Source organism: Dinoponera quadriceps, unplaced genomic scaffold, assembly GCF_001313825.1.
Source record: "Dinoponera quadriceps isolate SergipeBrazil2010 unplaced genomic scaffold, ASM131382v1 scaffold946, whole genome shotgun sequence".
In the NCBI taxonomy this organism is placed as follows: domain Eukaryota; kingdom Metazoa; phylum Arthropoda; class Insecta; order Hymenoptera; family Formicidae; genus Dinoponera; species Dinoponera quadriceps.
The window spans coordinates 967,324-988,013 of NW_014555069.1; the positions used below are offsets into that span (position 1 = coordinate 967,324).

Below are 20,690 nucleotides of genomic sequence, written 5' to 3' on the forward strand. Positions count from 1 at the left end.
TGATTTAGAGGGTGTTGGATCAATGTGCTCTGGCCCGATCAGCGTGTTACACAAGTCGTGCGAATGATCCGAACGCTGCGCGAGCTTGTATACGATTTCGGCCCAACATCTTCGAATCTAAATCGTAGGTTAAGGGGTTAATGAATTTCCCATTTTCCAGGCATAGCAATGTCGGAAATTTCAAATTAGGCTCATCATTTCTTAATATTCATGTATCATGACTGCTGCTTTAGAGCATCATTTTTACAGAGTAATTCAATTATCTCATCTTCGATATTATCGAATTTTCTCTAACTTTACATGTGTGTGTGGATCATGTTTCAATTAAGCTGCCGTTAAAATTTGAAGAGATTCTTGAGCAAATTATTTTACGGACCAGCTACTTTATTAAGCCGCAAACTTTACAGATTCGAGCGTCGCAGAGAAACGTCGCGACATCGCCCTCTCTCTCTCTCTCTTTCTCGGTAATCTTCTTACGGCGGTTAATTACCGTAAGAACCGCAACGGGGGAGGACGGGGTAAATGCGCTGGGAACCTCCTCGTAATAATAGCGATCGAGAAAAGGACTCCTCGGCAAAGTTATTCGTCTCTGAGGCGAACTTGCGAATGACGAAGACCGCGAGCGAGGAGGGCTCTCGCTCTCTCTCGCTCACTCGCTCGTTCGCCGCCTAACCTCGGCAAGGTCGGCTTGTTTCCTCTTAGAGAGTTCGTGCAGCGCCTTCGGGGTTTCCCCCTCTTTTTATCCGACTCTCCTTTTCCTCGTCCCCACCCTACTTATGGTGGGACCCGTTCTTCTCTCTCTCTCTTTCTCTACCTTCCTCCGCACCTTATCCCTGCCAGCTCGTCGATACGACGACGCGTCGTCGTCGTCGTCGTCATCGTCACCGGCGACAGGGGCGGTGTGACGGTAGTGGTTCTACTTCTTCTCTATCCTGTTCTCTCTGTGCTCCTCCCTCTCCTCTCCTCCCGCACCTACGCACCTTCACGTCCTTTCTTCGCGGTGTGAGTTGTATTTCGCGAAAATAACACTGGGACGAACTAGATCCAGTGACGTCAGCGGCTCGGCGCCGGCTAATTATCAATTTAACGGTTGTCGCGAGCTAACCGGATTCTTTCGGCGCGTACGCACGAGGATGTAACCGGTCTCTTTTTCCTTCTTTGCTTTCGCTCCTGAGAGACGTTACATCTTCATTTCCGGAGGAATCCCGGACGAGCCTCTCTCGCGGACTTTGCGCTTACGACGACGGGAGTTCTCCGTCTTTCGACGGAGGGAACTTTCACCATGGACTTGCTAGGGGTATTGAGACGATAATTACGATTTTAATGAGCCTGATTCCAAGGCGCGCGCGCATCGACGTTACTTCTGAGACGAATTTCTGAGGGAAGAAGAGAATGTATATAAGTGTACAGTTTCAACGCGGAGCTCCATTATTCATGGCGAAATGTTTTGGTATGCATAAGCGAGGGTTCAAAGTTGTATGCTAATTTATGATAATCACCGTATTTAATATTATAACTACCGACGTCGCGTTACGTTATGTGATTCGCGTTACGCGTCACAGGCGTCCAATAAAATAAAGTTCAAGGACTTCGATTAATGCCGCAACGTGTGCATGTGTGCGCGCGCGCGTGCGCCTTGCATCGACGCGACGAAAGCCGCGTCTAATTGTAAAACCGGTTTGCATAAAAACTTTGGTTCGTATAAATCTCCGAGATTCTATTTCCAAAAATAACATACATTCATTAGTCGCGCGCACACGTATTACGTATACGCATACGCGCGTGTTTGCCGCGAAACATGAAAAACGACGTGGTAATACTGTCACCGAGTTTCTGGTTTATTTATTTTTTTTCTCCCTCGCCGTCGGTTGCGCTTATCGCTCGACTGTCATTTGCAAAAACACCACTTAAGCGAGCTCTCTCGGCCGATATCTTTTTGTAGCGTTTTTCAAGATTCTCTAAAAACATTCCAATGCGGATGTGCATATGTAATCTTCCTATGCGTCGTTCCGCTCGTAAAAAAGTCGATTTCGCTGTCGCGACTGAGATCGGGGGGAAAAAGGAACACGTCTGGTCGCGGAAAAATTAAATCGTCGTGACGTTGTCGCGATAAAAAACCACACGTGGACACTGAAAAAGACAAAACGCCGGCACACGTGACGGGGGAGTGTTCGTCTCACGTCGTCTCACAGCATGCTGAAGATCAATGACCAGTGACGTCACGATCGGTTCGCGTTGCTCGCGCATGTAACTCACGTTACGCACACACACGTGCGTCTGTGAATCGTCAGCATGCGGCCCGCATAACACAAGCGCGTATCACGGTAGCAAAACGTAACAAAAGTAGCTCCTCTCTCTCTCTCTCTCTCCCCCTCCCTCCCTGTCATTCTTCCTTTTTTCTCAAGCCGCGTCAGGTGCCGTCATTCCGCTGTCGACGAACGCTTGCATTTCTACTCGCGCTTCTTAATCTACCTCTCTATCTATCTCTTCTATCTCTGTATCTCGGATCTATTGTCTTACGTCACAGAACGGGGAAGCGATTCTCGAGCGGGGTCACCAGCTGACGCTTGAATTTCGCGACACTTCAGGACGAAAAGTTAAAACAACCACCGACTGGGATGTAACGAGCGAAAAAACGCGCAAAATGCTCGTAATTGTAAAATATCGCGGTGAGAAACGATGTTTACTCCTCTTTTTTTTTCCGCTTATACCGTGCGTAGTTTGCGCAGCTCCGTATGGGAAAAGGCGCACGTAGTCGAGCGTTCTCATCGCGTGGACTATATTCCCACGTATAGAGAAAACCACGTGGACGTAATTTTGTAGTCCGTACGCCGACACCGGTGAAAACCGGTCATTTATGTGTAATTTCGCGCGCGCGTAGATTATCTAAACTATTATTTCATACCAGCCTTGGGCATCCGCGTACAAAATGAACCACGTGTGGGATATCTAAGAGGAAGAACTTCGATCGCACACTGAGGAATGTCGGGAATTTTATATTTTTTTCCCTCTTTCTCCCTTTCTCTGATCGTCCGCTTCAAGATTATATAAAGTCGCTACGTTATTTCGTCAGTCCGAGGAAATACGCGTGTATACCTTATTATAGGTGCGTATTGTCCGTCCATATTTATTCTAATTTAACTCGCCCATTCGTGCACGGGATAGTCGAAGTCAACGCGTCGTCGTCGTCGTCGTTGACGACAGCGTGAAGGAAACTTTCTACGCGCATTGTCTCTCTATCGTATTCGATCTGACGCACTTCGCTCAACATTTTCGACGTAATTGCTCTCTCGTTCGCCTCTCGTCACAGTTGCAACGTAATCGTGTTCGTCGCTAATTAAGCTACCCCCGCTCTCGCGTTCCGCTCGAGTGAATATACATTTGCCGACCGAATTCGCCCACGATTACGCGTGGTTTCACTGAAAGATACATTTTTGGCAGTTGTAATTATAACCGCATAAGTGGGAGAGCCAAAATTGTTAAACCCGAGGTGCTTATAGTGACAACAACAAATATCGCATGCATATTGTTATTACTATTTTTTAGGCTAAGACTCCTCGTTGTAGTCGCCTTGCTTGATGACGTGGGAAACGAGAAAATGCTAACATTCCTGCGTTCAATTAAAATGAATTCTCTCATTATGACGATTATATTGACAAATACCAAATATTTTCGTCTCGGTGCGTTTCACGCGTTCGATTCTTCGCGCGCATTCCTCCCCCCGTCGCCCGGTATTTTCATATCTCCGAGCATTTCCGGAGCTTTTCCCGCTTTCGGATACGCGCGATCGCGAAATCGAAATTCCCCGTTCGCGCGAACCGCAAACAGCCGCCGCCGTCAGTGCACCCGATGCACCGGCTGGCTGGCTGTAGTCGGGTGCAACGACCCCCACGACACGAAACTGGGACATCCTCGGCTCTTCTACGACGTCGTTGCTACTCGGCGTATACACGGTGACCCCGTTTTCCAGTTACGACGACGCCTACGAGCGCGCCGATGCGCCTAACGTCCGAAGGCACGAAGGCCGAATATTTCTTTTGATTTTCATTCTTCACGCCCTCACGCTCTCCCGCCCTCCCTCTTATTAACCCGCGTTTGGAATCCGCAGCTGGATGCCGAGGATTCGGTTCGTCGACCCGTTCTCGCTCGTCGTGAGGAGAAGTGAAGAGATCTCGTGCAGTTACGCCACATTGTCGTGCATTCGCCTTTATGTGTTCGCTTGGTTTTTATTAGTTTTATATTACTCTACTTAGCAGAAGTCTTTCCCCATAGAGTACACGTCATTCGTCGGCGTATTTCTACCCGAAAACTGCTTTGTCGGTGTCAACACTCGGCCAGTGTTTATAAAAAAAGGATGCTTAACTCTTGCTCGGCACATTTATGTTTTCCTGCTCATTGTGACACATTAGATATGCAAGATATGCTAATTAGTCATTTTATTGATTACACACGTAGTAATTTTGCTGATACCCTGTTATTTAAATATCTATAAATATACTTATCTCAGTATAGAGATATGGTTTTGAATGTACAAAAGGTGAATTTAGTGAAATTGTCGCAATCGTTATTTTCAGAGGAGACAATTTAAGACGCAAGAAAGGATGGTGTATTGATTTTACACAGGAAGAAGTGACAAATGTGCATGCTTTAAGAGAACAATTCGATGTTTACGTGTGTAATAATTCAAGATTCAACAACTGTGCACAGAAAAAAAAACTATTCACGTTAATTCAACCAATCTTTTCTCTCCGTACGGCATCTCAATTCGACCGATGAGCGGCAAACCAGGGTTAAATCAGTGTGATACTTTAGAGACGCTCACAATTCGCTCGCCTTTCCGCGCACGGTCGACAGATCCGAACGCGGAATCTGCGAAACTTGCGGAAGAGCTGGAGAGAGCTCGAAGAGCTTCCTGGGTGAAAGAGAAAAATACGGACTCCCGGTTTTCGCACCGTCTAAATCCACTCGGTATTCGTTCAATGTCGAGAGAAAGTGGCCGAATTCCGGGATACCTTGTACGTATAGACGTACTCGGTGTCCAACGGGGGGACGAGATAACCGGTCAAGCCGTCGACATCCTTTTTCTCGCCTGCTACATTCGCGCGTCCTTCGTCGGTCGACCCAAGCTACGACGCGTTGTAACGACGCTCGCCCTCGCTCGGCACTTCCGCATTGCCACGTGCAGGCAGACGGACGGACCGACTGCTGTTACCTCTCTCACGACTCTCGACTGCGCTCAGGGGGAAACGTCTTCGGACAGTGATGGATCGGGGCCTCGGAAAGCGGTTTTTCCTTCGAGCGCGATACGCGATCCGTAGTCTTGGGACTACAACACCGCGGGTGAAGCTGATCGTTCTCGCGGCGCTCATCGACGTAATCTGACGTTACAGTACGCCACACGAGAACTCGCGTATTATCCGCGAAGAGTACGCGAGGAAGACAGAGAGAGAGAGAGAGAGAGAGACAGTTCGTAACGATGCGGCGGCGCACTTTCTCTCGACCGCGTATTCTCCGGTGAATTTGAAGTCCATCGTCGTGACGTCGTTACGGAAGATTGACGGATCGGACGATTAAGCTTAACGACGCCTCGGCGATTATACCTTTGGGTTATTGAAATATTGCAGAGAAGAAAGATTGCTTGAATGAACGGCGACAATGAGCGTCTTGGCTGAAGGAAACAGAATTTCTGATTCTTACGAGCCCGATTCGACAGTAGTTGAAATTCAAGTTCCTTGAATACAGAGTCTGTGGACAATCATGACAGATTCTTTTGTTAATTTCGGGTTACTTCGAAGCCAAATGGCGAAACCGGGCAAAGATTTACTATCCCAATTGTTCCACTCTCATGCGATATAAATGACAAATAATAGACATTTTTCCTCAGTGCGGCAGCTGAAAATGTCTGATCGTCGGGGTGAACAATGAATCGTCCGTACGCGCTGTTCGTCGCATTTGTGGCGGTATCGACGTGTCGAGCTTTCGCGTGCCGGCTCGGAAGGGAACTACCGGATTCGGGCTTGTCAAAACCCACGATCGTGTCGGACGACGGCGAACACACACATACATATTCTCTCTCCCTCGCTCTCGCCGGATAAATTCGGGGAGAACGGACGCGCGCAACTGGTTGCACGCTATTCGCTGACACGCAAAGGTGCACCCACATTCGCCGGGTCGCGCGCCGTTATTGGAATTGGGCAGACCGAATCGCGTGCCCGTGGCGAGCGCGACTCGCTGTCGCCCACGTGCAATTGTTTCAACCGCGCGCGCGATAGTCAAACCGCTTCTCGCGTGACGCTCCGCACACAACACGGTGTAAATCGCGAACTTCGCCGCACTGCGTCTCATTCTCTTCTTTCCGCAGGAGGGACGGGAGAGTGGGCGTCGAGAGGAAAAGATTCGGTACATTTGTCACTATAATACCATAATTATTTTCCGCCTACATATTAATCTCTTTCTTTACATTGGCTCATCAGTTTCTTGAAATGTTTAATTAGTTAAAATATCATTCTAAGAAAATCGATTATTCTTTTCTTCGCAGTTTACTTCTTCCTTTTAAAAGTAATTCATTATCTTCAACACACACGCGCGCCAGCGCGCGCGTCCCCTTCTTCCCGCTTTTACCGACTCAAGCGAGGAAAACGTTCTTTATCCCACACTTTGGAACGAACGTCACTTGGGATTCACTCGGTGAGATAACGACTACGTAAAACAAAGGACGACTTTCGGGTTCTTCGAACCCCGCGATTTCTGCGTTTTCGTTATCCGACGAAACGATTCTTTCTTTCTCCATCTCGGACGACAGAGTTCCGTCGTGTTCCAGGGAGTGCATTCACTCCTTATCCCACAAAATTGCGCCGCTGCAACTGGTTTAGGATTACGAACGGGAAAGTTCCGTGAACTATGCCGTCGTTAGCGATACATGAATCACGTACGCTTATAGTAACGTTCCACAGCGCGTCGTCATTTATCGTTTCCCGTGCGCCGCCACTTATGTGACTTGTGTGTGTGTGTGCGTGTGCGCTCGAGCGCGCGGATGCTATAGCCGCCGTCTTCGCCATCTCCGCGATCTTACCGCAGCGGTGCCATCTGCGACGCGCGTGTGCTGCTCGTTCTTCTTATCGCGTGTGTCATTTGACTTCGTTCCCTGCGGTCGGAAAACTAATCGAGAGGAATTATCCACGCCGGCCGCACGCTCGACACAAACGGCCAAGTCTCCGGGCTCTTCCGCGTCCCGCAGAATCGGGCGTCGAATTTCAGGCGAGACTGCAACTGCGACGATTCGAGTCTACTTTTTTTCCCCCACTGCACGCGTAGATCGATCGCGAGCGATATCACGAGGTATTGCGACACACGCTCGGCGTTTAAATTGTCTCTTACCTCCTCCTCTCTCAGAGACACACATACACACACACAGATCGACAAAAGCGCGCAAGAACATACGATCTATCGCCTACCGCGAGGGATCTACTCGCCGCGTATAAGACTCCGGCTTTACGTCCCCGTGTGTCCGCGCACGTGGTGGACGTCTCGTCGGCAATTTCTTCGTTATATTCCCCCGGCTGATGTAGGCCAACGAATGACGTCGCGCCAAACGGATTGACAAAGCGGCGGCGCACATCCGCGACAAATACGCCTCGTAAATTCTTTAACGAAAATGTCGATGCGCGATCAATTATTTATCAATTCCTCACGGCGAGAGAGCGAGCGAGCGCCTATAGACAACCGCCGATCCGATAGCCGCCGGTGCTCCGCTATAAGTTCTCTCTTCTTCCCTCCCGCAAACCAGCGAGTTGGCTCCTTGCCGTACGGCATTTACGATCGTTGATCCGGGATCTGAGGAATTTCGTCCACCTCGACCGGCTCGTCGTCTTCTTCCTCTTCCTCCTCTGCGCGTGAAAATCCACGCTCGAGACGCGAGCGAAGATCAAGGTCGGGCATCGGGGAGAACGCGGCTCCAGCTCGGGGATTTCGCATTTTGATTGCAGGAAATTTGTGTCACTTCTTGATTAAGTTTTCGTAGGAAATTCAGGTTAGTCGAGAAATGAAAAGGAAAACGAGCGAGTGCTCGCGTTAGATGAAAAAAATACCGGGTCGGTTTTGTTCATTTGATCTATGAAAATGATGAATCCCCCGAAATTGGGATTTTCCGTGTCACTCGACGAACCTTTCGCATTAATTCAGTATTTTGTATGATACTTTGTATCTTTCCAGAAAAGAGAGACGCGAAAGAGCGGGCAATTATTGAACGTATGTCATTCCCAGCTTGCATTCAGTACAAACCATCGATTCGGTAACGCGATATTGTTCGGCCGAGTTGAATGAACGGCCTTTGTGAGAACGCGAGTAATGCTAATGCCGTGCACATCGCTTAAACCTCGATGTCGATAACCTCGGTCCGCGGTATCAACGCGACGCATCTTCCTTATCGGTTTAACCCTCTCAATTATGATTGAACTCCATTAGAGAGACGGCGATTCCGTTATTATGACAGAGCGTTTCTCCGTGACCCCGAAGACCCCAAGTCGAAATTTGGTTACTTCGACGCTATCAGGGAGAGTTTCCGCTTACTTGAGTGATCTACAGACTAGTGAAATTTTCACGATGCTACACTCGTTGACTTCACCCTTTGATTTTGCAGAAAAAATAGTGCTGCGATGAAGTGAACGGGCAGAAAGCGTGGGCGGAAGAGAGACGGAAAGTCGAATTAGTATATATACCGCGAGACCTTCGCGGAATTCTCGGGACGCGACACGGCTCGGCGACCTGCCAGATTCTGAATCACGCGGAAACGATGCGCTCTGACGTCTATCTATGAGCGGGCAGCGCACGTCGAGTTCCTCCGTCGGACAACTGTATCTCGTCTCGACTGTCGTCGCGCGCTCGTCGGCGACGTGCAACGGCCGATCGTGCGACACGACCATAACGGGTTATCTTGAGACAAAGGGCCGAGTTACGACGAAATGTCAGAGTACCACTTGCCTCGTTCATCACGCAGCTTTTCCATCCTCTCGAATTTTAATGCGAGCTGCACGAAGATACCGCGAGCCCGCATCATCTTCGGAGAGCTCTCGCGATACCGTTATCTCGGCAACTACGCGTTCTCGAGTGCTGCTCGTGCTCGTGGAACTTTGTTGCTCCCGTATTGAGAGGGGAAAGAGTTAATCTTACTTGGAAATTACAGCCGTTTCCGGCGTCGACTGTATCTCCGTCGTTCCAGCAAAATGATGGACAACGATGTGCACGTGAGGTCCGCTCTCTAAATCTCTCGGGGCGGGATCTCACCCAAAACAGGTGAAAAGTGAGAGTGTTTTCAGTCGAAGCGACGGTGAAAATACTGCCGCTCGAAATCAGAGAAGTGTATGTTCCAATCGGTCGAAACACTGAGAAATGAGTTTGGTTCGATCTGCCCTGACAATGGACAATCAAACGCATTTCGATTGAAGGAAACGTACTTTCCGATGACAGGTACCGAATTCGACACAGGAGAATTGGACATTTTGTTTTCGTCAACTAAAAAGCGTTTAGTTTCCATTGTCAAGTAAATCCAATTAAATTCATTTATCAGCGCGCGGTGTATTTGTTCCCGCGACGGTGGAACACATCAAATTCACTCTTCACTTTCGAGTGAAAAATCGCTCGAATCCGAGTGACTCCGTTGTCGTTATACTTCTCAAGCGAAATTTCACTTTAAGAAATGTTGTTGGGAATACATTTGACACTGCTCTACAAATTTCTTAGAGTGGAATCTCACTCAAAATAAATGAGAAGTGATCGGTGTTTTCACTCGAAACGTCAACGAAACTGCCACGCGAAATCGCAGGGTGAATTCAAATTTCGCTCTTGGAAATTTAGAGACATGTCAACACATTACAGACCGTGTGCGCATTTTTACGTGTTTAATATAACACTGTTGAATGAAAAGTCCACCCCGAGTTTTTGCGAGACAGACATTCACTCTTGCGGTTGCGAGTAGCGGAATTTTCGCTTCGAGTGAATGTTCGTTCGTTCGTTTCGAGCGAGTAAACCGGAAAATTTAGAGAGCAGCGCTTATTACAAATAAATGCATTCCCCGTGATTGTTTCACTGTGCATTTACAATCGCGAATGTCGAACGCTCTCTTCTCAATGCGAGCGATCGTTCGCGCGAGGAAATGTCGAATTGAATTTTACCGGTCGCATGCGATCGACGCGCCTGCGCAACAGGCACGCTCCCCAGATCCACGGAGATCTATAAATTCCATTAAGAGCGCGTAATCATATGGGAAATCGCACGATTCTCCGGCGAGCGTGTATGCGCGACTGCTATTCGTTGACCCCGCGTGTAATACCGTTCGCATTCGACGACGACGAGCCGCGTGAATGTTTCCGGATGCGTCGACGAGAGATCTTTCCGCGTTTTCACGTAGCTCGTTGCGTCGTCGTGGCGTATTGGGACTTGCGCGCTGAGATTTACTCGCGGCGCGTCGCCGAGCCTCGTGGAATGCAGACGCTACAACGCGATGCAATTTCCAGCGAGACTCTTCGGCTCGGCGTCGAAGTTGTCGGGCGACCGGCGACGATGTGATCCTCTCACACTCGTCATTTACTTTCCACTGCCCTCGGGCGCGCGATTAAAGGCGAAACCGAGACGCGGTGTCGGGATCTCGCGGCATTCTCCGACGTGTTCAACGCGACGATCACGACGCCTTATTGAGTTACGCACTAACTGATACAATACAATTAATCAATACAAAATTGATGCAATACAATTGATACAATACAATTAATCAATACACAGAAAAGAACAGTTAAATGCGCTTGAAAAATCGGTTATCCGGTGAATAGAGAACGGATGAAACGAGAAATTTATATAAAATGATATGATAGATATGAGATAACAAAGAGTTCCGACAAAGAGAGATATCGTGAAGGCTCTCTAAAAGTATTTTTTCTCTCATATCTAAAAATGTATAAATAGGCCAAGAGATATGAAAGATAATAGAAATAATGTATATGCGTCTTGGATTTTCCGTGTTTATCGTATCTTTAGAAACTGAATTATCAGTCGAACTTTAGAACAGTCAACGAGTATCGATGCGGTGATTAACGTGTAAACAAGCTTAGAATCTCAAATCGGAATTTCGACGCTACTTTAACGCTCTTAAGAACAGTTTGCGCCTACATATAAATGGCTTGTCCGTATGTATGTCTTGAATCTTTAATCCTACGGATTTAATTTTAATGCTACCTCGAAATTATCAATGCTCTCAATACTTCGATTATTAGATTCATTGGAGTAAACAATTTATTTGAACGCTAAATACAGCGAAAACAGAAATTTAAGATATAATAGTCAAAGTAATAAGTTAAGAATAGTAAATAGTAAGTAACAGTAAATGATATCATTCGAATTGAACCTATTTTGCTATCTTAGCTCTTACTGTTGTAGAATCAAAGGTTTAACCGTAAACCGTAAAAAATCAGGCTAGAATTTCAAATTTTGATGTCTTCAGCGCGCGAGATTAGTCGCGAATCGCGGTCGCACGCGTTGCGTCTCTGCCTCGTTCGCGAATAACGTCGAGGAAATGACTCAGTGCGACGCACCCCGCTGCCGGGATGTACGTTACATGCGCGTCCTGAGAAAATTGACGTTCATTCGCGAGAGATGCGCCCGTAACAAACGTCCAATTAAGATTGAAAGTTCCACGATAAACTCGCTTAGTTTACGTACGAATAACGAAAGCGCACGAACGACTGCTGCGTTCTCCTGTTACTGTCCGTAAATAAGGCGACAGGCGAGCGCTCAGACACGCGTATAAGGCTCGTTCTTTTCAACTGAATCGGTGTTGCGCCGAAACAAATGTAAAACAAAAATTGCAATTTATTACGTTTATTGTGGTAGGGAAAATTAACTTTATGATTAAAAACGTACTTCAATTTTATCAGGTCCTTTTATGTCGGCAGTTATTTGCAATCGAAGAAGTAATCATAGGCTCAATTTGCTCGAGTCAGAGAGCGCGACTTCATACGCGAATCGCAAAATGCTAGTTTGAGACGGATCGTTGTTCATGGGTGTATATTTGTTTCGCTCTGAAAACAAAAACTGCATGCCAGTTTAACTGAACGGACAGATTTACAAACATAGACGCACACACATACATATGTATCGCGAAGCATCGAGCGCTGTTCGTCGCCGCGTCGATAGAAGGGCTGCTTGCTCGCAAATTTCGCCTAGATACATAGACGCGTAATTTCATTCCGCTCCGTTCCGAGCGGGCTGTGTCGAGTATATCGAAAAAGTTGCGCGCTGCGTCGTAATATCGCGGAGCCTGCGCACGGTCGAACGACGTAAAATGTTGAAGGACGGCGGGGTGCGGCAAAGGGCTCATGTACCGGCGTTGAAGAGAAACCGGCTCTCTCTCTCTCTCTCTCTCTCTCTCTCGTGGTATAAATACCGCCACGCGAAATTCTGCCACGTCGCGAGCGAGCTTGCGACGATAAACCGGCCGGACATTCTCGTTACGGCGCGACGAAATGTCCGCGCGGGCGCGCACGTAAACGCGATTCCGACCGGCTTTGACGTGAGTCGACGACTGCGGGTGTCGGCAAAATCGATAGCACTTGGTGAGTCGCCGCCGTCGCCTCCTCGTTGGTCCAGGCTGCCTCTCTCTCTCTCTCTCTCTCTTCCCCTCTCTCCTTCTCTTTCTGTCTCTCCCCGGCGCAAAGCGTGGGCGTCCAGAAATATATATGTAAGTACCTATGACGCGTCTCTCTACCCCTATCTCGCTGATATCACGTTGCCACCCTCGCGATGCACACCGGGTGTTCCGGACGCGTGAGAAATACCCCGAGACTGCTCATCTCCGAGCTTAATTCGGAATTTGGTAACCGGAGCAACTCGTTTGCTGAGTCGATTCTCTCTCTTTCTCTGAGAGAGTTACTTGAATTCAATTCGTCAACTTATTCCCACTTGCTCTCGCGGCGCGACAGGCGCGGACTACATTGGTCAAAATGTCAGGTAATTTTGTAGCGTTGATCACAATGTAACAATAAATATCAAAACTTAGCTCTAATTTCCATCGTATTGTGAACAACAATCAAAAGGGGGTTTGATAATTTTCTGTTCCAACGTGAATGTAAATAGAAAAGATTAAAATTCAAAAAGGATACAATTTATAGTATAAAATTAGTTGAACCAGTGTAATTGTCATCTTGTTACCGTCAGAGTTCCGGGCTCTCGGGGGAGTTTCGGATACCTCCCGAAGTTGTATCCTCGATGAAAAACCGCACTAGATAACACCGGAAATCACTCGCTTTCATTCTCGGAAGGTTTTTCGCGAAGAACCGAAAGAATCTCGTCTTGAAAAGTTTTTGACCCGGATGTTCAGCGAAAATTCGCGGAGGAAAGAACGGTCAGATCTTACGTTTAACATCATCTTCGGATGCCGCCTCAGATTGAACTCAAGACTTTAATCCCAAATTTGACGGAAACTCGAAAATGCGCGTTTCAGCGAATACCACCCCGTATTGTTCCACACACTCGGCGACATGCATTTCGCACGCAAAGAGACATCAACTTTCACGAGCGGTAATTTCAGATCAAAGGAACACCCGGTATCTCCGGGCCATCCTGTATCCTCGAGAGGGAACCGAATCGAATTTACCCCCGCGCGTTACGATCTCCATTCAGAGCCGCCCTCGCATTCTTCCGCGTGACGTCATAGAAAGTATCGGAGCATTCACTACGCCGTTCGCGCTCGCTTGCGCGCGCGAGCGCAATAGACGACGGGTCGTAAGAGAAAAAGAGAGAGAGAGAGACCAAGCGATCTAGGATGCGCGCACACGGACGATAGTCCTGTACCCCGCTGGGGAAGCAGGAGGGGGGGATAAGGTGGTGGTAGTTGGTGACGGTGGCGATATTGATACTGCGGTAGTGGTGGTGGCGACGATAGAAGTAGTGGTAGTAGAGGGCTTCGCACTGGCTTGGCCTCCCGCACCCCGAGTGTCGCTGACGTTGCTGCGATTGCTGCTGCTGCCATCACTACCGCCGCCAGCCCCGTTCCGTCGCCTTTCACTCGCGCGCGCGGACTCAGTTCGCTGGTGTCTCTCATCAGCCGCGGGTCTCTCTTCGAGGTGCTCGCGCGCGCGCGCGCACACACACCTGCAGTACGCGTGACCAGTATCCGCGGTGCGTTAGGTACGTGTCTCCCTCGCGTCTCTCTTTCTCACTTTGACAGCGTTCTCGCCGCGAGGAAGAGACTCTCTCACGTCAACGCGGCCGACTCCTCGAGACATCGTTCGATGATCTTCCCGTCTCACGTGGAAAATTCGCGAATCGCGGATTCCCAGCCTCTTCTCCGCCGTTATTGCGTTTCACACGCGGCCCGCTAAGGAATTCGCCGATCAAACACGATTCTCGGAAGATTCGTGACTTTCGGCGCGGAAAAAGAGAGAGATTGTTTCGTGCTCCCGCGTTGCGGAAAAATGTGACCGAGATGTGCCGCGACTCGCTCTCGTGAGGGGAATCCTCCCGGTCTCGGTGTTTCGTCGCAGTTAAGGGGATATTGCCGAAGAAGAAGAAGAAGAAGAGAGTGCCGATACAGCGCGGTGTGTCCTGGTGTGTGTGTGTGTGTTCCGTACCAGAGAGAGGTGGTGGTTTTGTCCCGCTGTTATTCGTCGCGTCATACGTGTCGAAGTTTCGCGCCGCGCGTACGAAGGTGCATGTCTCCCTCCCCCCCGCAGCGGCGTCGTTGTAAACTTTTATTCGTTCGTTATGTCGCTTACGTACACGTGCAAATGATAGTGTTTCGGTAATGCAAAGTGCTTCACGTGAGCAACCCCGTCGTTGTGACGCATGTCTGGCATGCGTCTTAAGGTCGGTGTACACTGGACGAAGGAACAAACGACGAACGTGTGTGGTTGCGTCTCGATATGCACCGCCAGTGTGAAAAATTTGTAGTATGCGTGAGATAAGGTATAGATTTTTGGTACTGGCGGTGAATTTCGGAACACAACTTCTTTCGCGTCTAAACCCGCGTGAATTTTCCTCGTTGAACCACCTTACGAAGCAAATCGGTCCGAGATGTTTCCCTCGGATGCACGATAAGTGTAGCAAGGTCTGAGTAGTAAAATGTAACGTCATTTTCGACAAAAGCGCGTTTCCCGCGCTGTCGAAAGTCGCGACGTCTGGCAGTGCTGGAAAAAATACTTTTTGCTTTGAAATTACGATTTGTCTCTATCTGTTGCGAATCTTTACTTCCGTTCGGATTCGTTATGACTTACACACTTTCCAACTTGTAACGACGAAAGTGTGCACTCGCTGTTCCTCGTTCGTTGTGTACCCGGCTTTACGTCGTGCGAGCGAAGCCCGCCTTCGTTGAAGTTATTGCCCGTGAAGAAATCGCGATTTGAAGTTATTGCCCGTGAAGAAATTGCTATTACATCGCAATTAGATTCGAACTTATTGCGTATCGTATCCGCCCGTACGGCTACTCCTTTGCCGAGTGTTCCGCCGTTTTCGCGAAAAGCGCGATAACGACGCCGTCGCAAATTGGCTGCCGACGGCCCTCTCTCTTTCTCACGGTCGTCGAGTCGTTCCTCTCGCTCTCGGAATTTCGGGGCGAAGCTCGCGTTCTCTTCTCGCAGCGATCGCGAGTGGCGTGATCGGGAAAATACACTCGGAGACGCGCTGAAATTCGAAGAGGTGAGCCCCTCGCGCCTCGAAAGGTCATCACCTCGAAACCCGTGGCAATGTCGCGAAGTTCGATTTTCCCGGCACGTTGGAAACTCGGAGAGATACAGATGTAGCGCGCGCCAAATGTCACCGAAATCGATACAACGGAAAACAACGCGTATCGAAATATATCTTTGTCTCTCGCCCGTGAGAAATATGTGAAAGCCTGGCAAAGCTCATATATTTATTTGGTTTATTTCTTATTGTTTTCTTTTTTTTCCCCCGGGATTTCGTGTATTTGCAGACGCCTCGGTAAAACCGGTTTCTACACGATGTGGCAATTGTAGGCGAACGTGTACCACATATGTTGGGCGAATGTAACATACGTGATGATACAACAGCTGTAATATAACGTAATGTAACATAAATAACATAACGTGCGCTATTAATATAATTTCCAACATTCGCCTATATTTGTCATATCGTGAGAAGAGGGCTTGAGATCATATATCCGTGCTACATTGTCTCCCAGTAAACACCAACTAACAATGACACTACGTCAATGCTATCATTTTTCGCTCAACAATGTAAATGCAATATAGCATGCGTTGGATGTAACAATTACATTGTTGAGTGGGAAATTATAACATAGTTGTAATGTCATTGTTGGTGCTTACTGGGCTCCTAGGATATTAACGCATTTTCCGACGCACCCGAGAACTCGGCGCATTGTCCGGAGATGCGGATTTCGGGATTATGATCTAGTTATTCGTTGCTCGAGTCATGAGATGACGATTTTTCGCGCGTCCGTCATCGACCGAATGAACACGAGGGAGAAAGAGGGAAGGGGAGGTCGTGTTCCGCATAAACACGCGTTTGAAAGCCGCATTCGCTCTCACTCTTCGTCCTTCGTCAGAAGCTCTCTCGCGTCAATAAGCGGTAATAACAGGCTACCTTGTGCGAGTCAAAGACACATCCGTGACCTTGACTTCCCATGATATCTGGTAGAGATGACACTGCCTGTTTTTGTTGTTTTCGGCCTCTGTCGTTTCTTCGGCGTCGTCTAAAGCTCTCGTCGCGAGAGTAGGATCGGTTAAAGGATCGTCTACATTGTGGAGGTACTAAGACTGCAGAATAGGAAGTAAGAGGGTTTTCCCGATAACGAAGCGTAACATCGGGTGTAAGCGAAATGGATCATTCCCATTTCCTACTGCCTTACTGCCAACCAATATCCTACTTCTTACTGCTTATTTCCAATGTTGATGTCCTTTACTCATTATAGCTTACTTCCGGTGTAGACGGTTCTTAACGCGGATTGCGAACTAGAAGTGTCCGTTATTATTATCATTATTATTATTATTATTATTATTACTACATATAGGAATATACGAGTCTGTCGACACGAACTCGTCGCTTTCCACTGAGATATACAATGGCGATTATCGCGAACATATACGATACGCGAGAGGTATGATAATAATCGATACGCCGATTTTTGGCGACAGATTGACGCCATGCGAATCGATGTTGGATCCTTTCGCGAACAATGAACTAATCCCGTCTGCACTATCGCCAGAGAGAAAAATATCGACTTCGAATATGTACGACGAGGGCTCGTACACGATAAGCAAATTTTGCGTTGAAAAAGGTCCACTGAAATTCGGCATTACTTTGACATTGAAAATGTGTTAAAAAGTGCCCGATATTTGTTAAAAAGTATACAAATATAGTGTTAAATTAACACATTCATTTGTCAGCATATGTTACGAGGTAAATATACGATGGTAAATATGTTAATTTCATACGAGGTAAATATGTTAATTTCAATGTTGGTAAAGTAAACATATTAATTTAACATTATATTTGTTTACTTTTTAACACATTTCCTGCGTTAGAACAACACAAAGTACCAGTTGGACATTTTTCACACGAAATCTTTTGCTGTGCGTACCTTCGTGAAAAACGCAAATTCATAACAAGGCTCTCTTTGATCTATCCGGTCGAAAACAGATACGAGGTAAAGGGCAAACGAGCGTTTGTAGTGGCATTTAATGATCAAGGAGAACCGGAACGTTCGTTTCCTTGGATTTTGCATTAATTATCGTGCACATTTTATTACAAGCGGATGAATTATCTCGTGCATCGACACCGGCGTGCCGGCGGCTCTCTCGTTTGCTTTTTATCCTTTATCCTTTGTTCGTTTCATGCACCTCCGTATTCCGATCGCCTATTCATGTTATCTTTTATTTTCCGTATATCGCGACGATTCGCGTGCGCGCTAGAAAGAGAGTGATAGAGGGGGGGGGGGGGCGAGTCTGTGTTTGAATGGCGCGCGAGTTTAATAATGAACAAGAGGCAATCGAATTCATCGAAATACGACACTGGCACGACTTGTTGCACTTTTCCGAGGTGCGGATATACGGTATAAAAGCCAATAGCCGAGGGCTCTTTGAACGGGATACGCGGCGCTGCTGGCCGTACGTCGCGCACCCGGACGTAACCTCGTGGCATTTCTCGCTGTGCACTCGTACACTTTAAGCACCATGACATAGATATTCGCTGAAGGGCGCGCGCTCGGTTCCGCTTTAACGTGTGTGCATGCACATATGTGTGTACGCGCGCTCGCACCTCGGAAATTCGCGAGTGCGACGCACGCGAGAAACGTTTTTCACGCTTTATCGACCTTTAACCTCGCGCGCTGGTGAATGTTGCACTCCTCAGAAAGAAAGAGGGGGGATGTGCGTGCGTGCATGTGTAGAGAAGCGCGAGAGCTTTTGCGGGAAATATCCAACGTCGTGTCTCGCAAACATTTTCATAAATTTCGTGCGACGGGTGTTTCCCGGCAAAACGCGTGTATAACGAGAGAGAAAGGAGGAGGAGGAAATGAAAAGCGAGGAAGAAACGTTTGCGAGAGATTTATATCGGTCAAAGCGTCGCAAAGGCGGCGCGGATCACGCTCGTTCGTTCGTGTAATTCACTAATGCATCGCTCGGCCGCTTACGATAGAAAGAAAGAAGGAAAGAGAGAGAAAAAATCGTAAAAGTCTCGTGGTCTGGTGATTGTTGCAGTGTGGCTCCCTGGAGATCGGCGAGGAACGCCAGCGTCGGGTCGCTATGATGGAGTCGCTCTGCCAGGTGAATGGCAGTAAAACCAACGGCATCAGCAATGGCGGTCTCAAGGAGACCAACAACAACAACGTAAACAGCAACGCCGGCGAGTGCGCCGATCCGCAGCAGAGGCTGGCGGTGCTAAGCTTCGAGCAAGTGCGCCGGCTGAACGACGTGATGAACGAGGTCGTGAGCATCCACGGCCGGGGTAACTTCCCCACCCTGGAGGTCAGACTGAGGGACCTCGTGACGGTAGTGCGCAGCAAGCTGGAGACCGAGCCGAGCAACGGAGGCGCCGGCATGAGGGTACGCGACATCCGGTTGAACGGCGGCGCCGCTTCCCACGTGCTGGCCACCGAGTCCCAGCCTTACAACGACCTGGACCTTATCTTCGCGGTGGAGCTGTCGAGCGGCCGCAACTACGACAAGGTCAAGGCCGCGGTGCTCGGTTCCCTGTTCGACTTGCTGCCGGAGGGCGTGAGCCGCAAGCGCATCACCACCTGCAGCCTAAAGGAGGCCTACGTGAGCAAGATGGTGAAGGTGAACAACGACGGCGACCGGTGGTCCCTGATCTCCCTCGGCAATTCCCGGGGCCACCGGAACGTCGAGCTCAAATTCGTCGATTCGATGAGGCGGCAATTCGAGTTCTCGGTCGACTCCTTCCAGATCGTCCTCGACTCGCTCTTGCTGTTCTACGAATGCAGCAAGTTGCCGATCGGCGAGAACTTCTACCCGACGGTGGTCGGTGAGTCCGTGTACGGCGACTTTCAGGAGGCGCTCTACCACCTGCACAAGAAGCTCATCTCGACGAGGCATCCCGAGGAGATACGCGGCGGCGGCCTGCTCAAGTATTGCAACCTGCTTGTGAAGATGTACAAGCCGTCGCAGCCGGATTACATCAAGACCCTCGAGCGGTACATGTGCTCGAGATTCTTCATCGACTTCCCGGACATAGGTCAGCAGCGCGCCAAGCTCGAGAACTACCTGTGGAATCATTTCGTCGGGCCCGAGGAGGAGACCCTCAAGTACCAGTACCTGATGTTGCTGCACAGCGTCGTCGAGGAGTCCACCGTTTGCCTGATGGGCCACGAGCGACGGCAGACCCTCGCCCTGATCGAAAACCTCGCGTATCAGGTGCTCTGCCAGGAGCAGCAGCAACGGCTGACGAGTCACCAGCAGGCGCCCCAGGCGCCGCCGGCCACCTACGTCTACGCCAACGGCTACTACTACACGCCCGTCATACCGGCGGCGTGCTACACGTGCACCTGCAACTGGATGGCGTGCTCGTCGTGATGCGACGGCAGCATCGCCGCCGCCGCTGCTATCGTCGCTACCGCCACCACCGACGACAACGCCGCCACTCACAACCATACCATCACCGCCGGCGACATCACCACCGGCGTCGCGACCACCACCACTTGGAGAAGCGAGAGAAGAAACGGAACGAGCGATTGCTGCGAGCTCACCCACGTGGACCATCGTCGTCATCCTTGCGTCCACTGGTGCCGCAGGTACGGAGTGTATTACCTCTGTACCTACGGTCTCTATTGCGCCCCCGAGGAACCGTTGGACGTCTTCTGCGCTTACGGCCTAGCCGCGGGAGACGAGGTGGCGAACGAGCTCGACCACTCGTTCGTGTCGCACGTCGAGCGGTCCGGGCTCCTCCTCAGTTGACGTTCGTCGTCGTCGTCGTGTTCGTCGTCTGGCTGATCCGAGCTCAGATGCGAACCGGTAAAGTCACCTTCGCCGCCGAGGATCGCCGACGGACGGAGTGACCACCGAGTCGCGGATCGACCATCGAGTGCCGTTCGGACGGTGGTGAACGCGTGATGTCGTCGGCGATCGAGGAAAAAGAGGGACGAAGAGAGAGATAGGTAGAATGGGAAAGAGTCTCTCTCTTGTTCACGCGCTCTTCACCCCCCCCCCCCCCCC

At 49.2% G+C, this 20,690-nt stretch overlaps 2 protein-coding genes across 3 annotated transcripts in view; both read left to right on the forward strand.

Annotated features, from left to right (window-relative positions):
- Positions 1-20,148, forward strand: part of LOC106742953 (protein FAM46C) — a 110,311-nt gene extending 90,163 nt beyond the window's left edge. For both annotated transcript variants that reach the window (XM_014616336.1, XM_014616337.1), the window contains exon 2: positions 18,720-20,148. In XM_014616336.1, the coding sequence (XP_014471822.1) occupies positions 18,720-20,051 (1,332 nt within the window). In that variant the 3' untranslated portion in view covers positions 20,052-20,148. The remainder of the gene's footprint in view (positions 1-18,719) is intronic.
- LOC106742909 lies at positions 20,052-20,672 on the forward strand (the record flags this gene model as incomplete). The annotated part of the gene is made up of 1 exon (XM_014616265.1): positions 20,052-20,672. A coding segment is annotated over one exon (381 nt), but the record flags the coding sequence as incomplete, so codon positions are not given.
- Between the last annotated feature and the right edge of the window lie 18 nt (positions 20,673-20,690).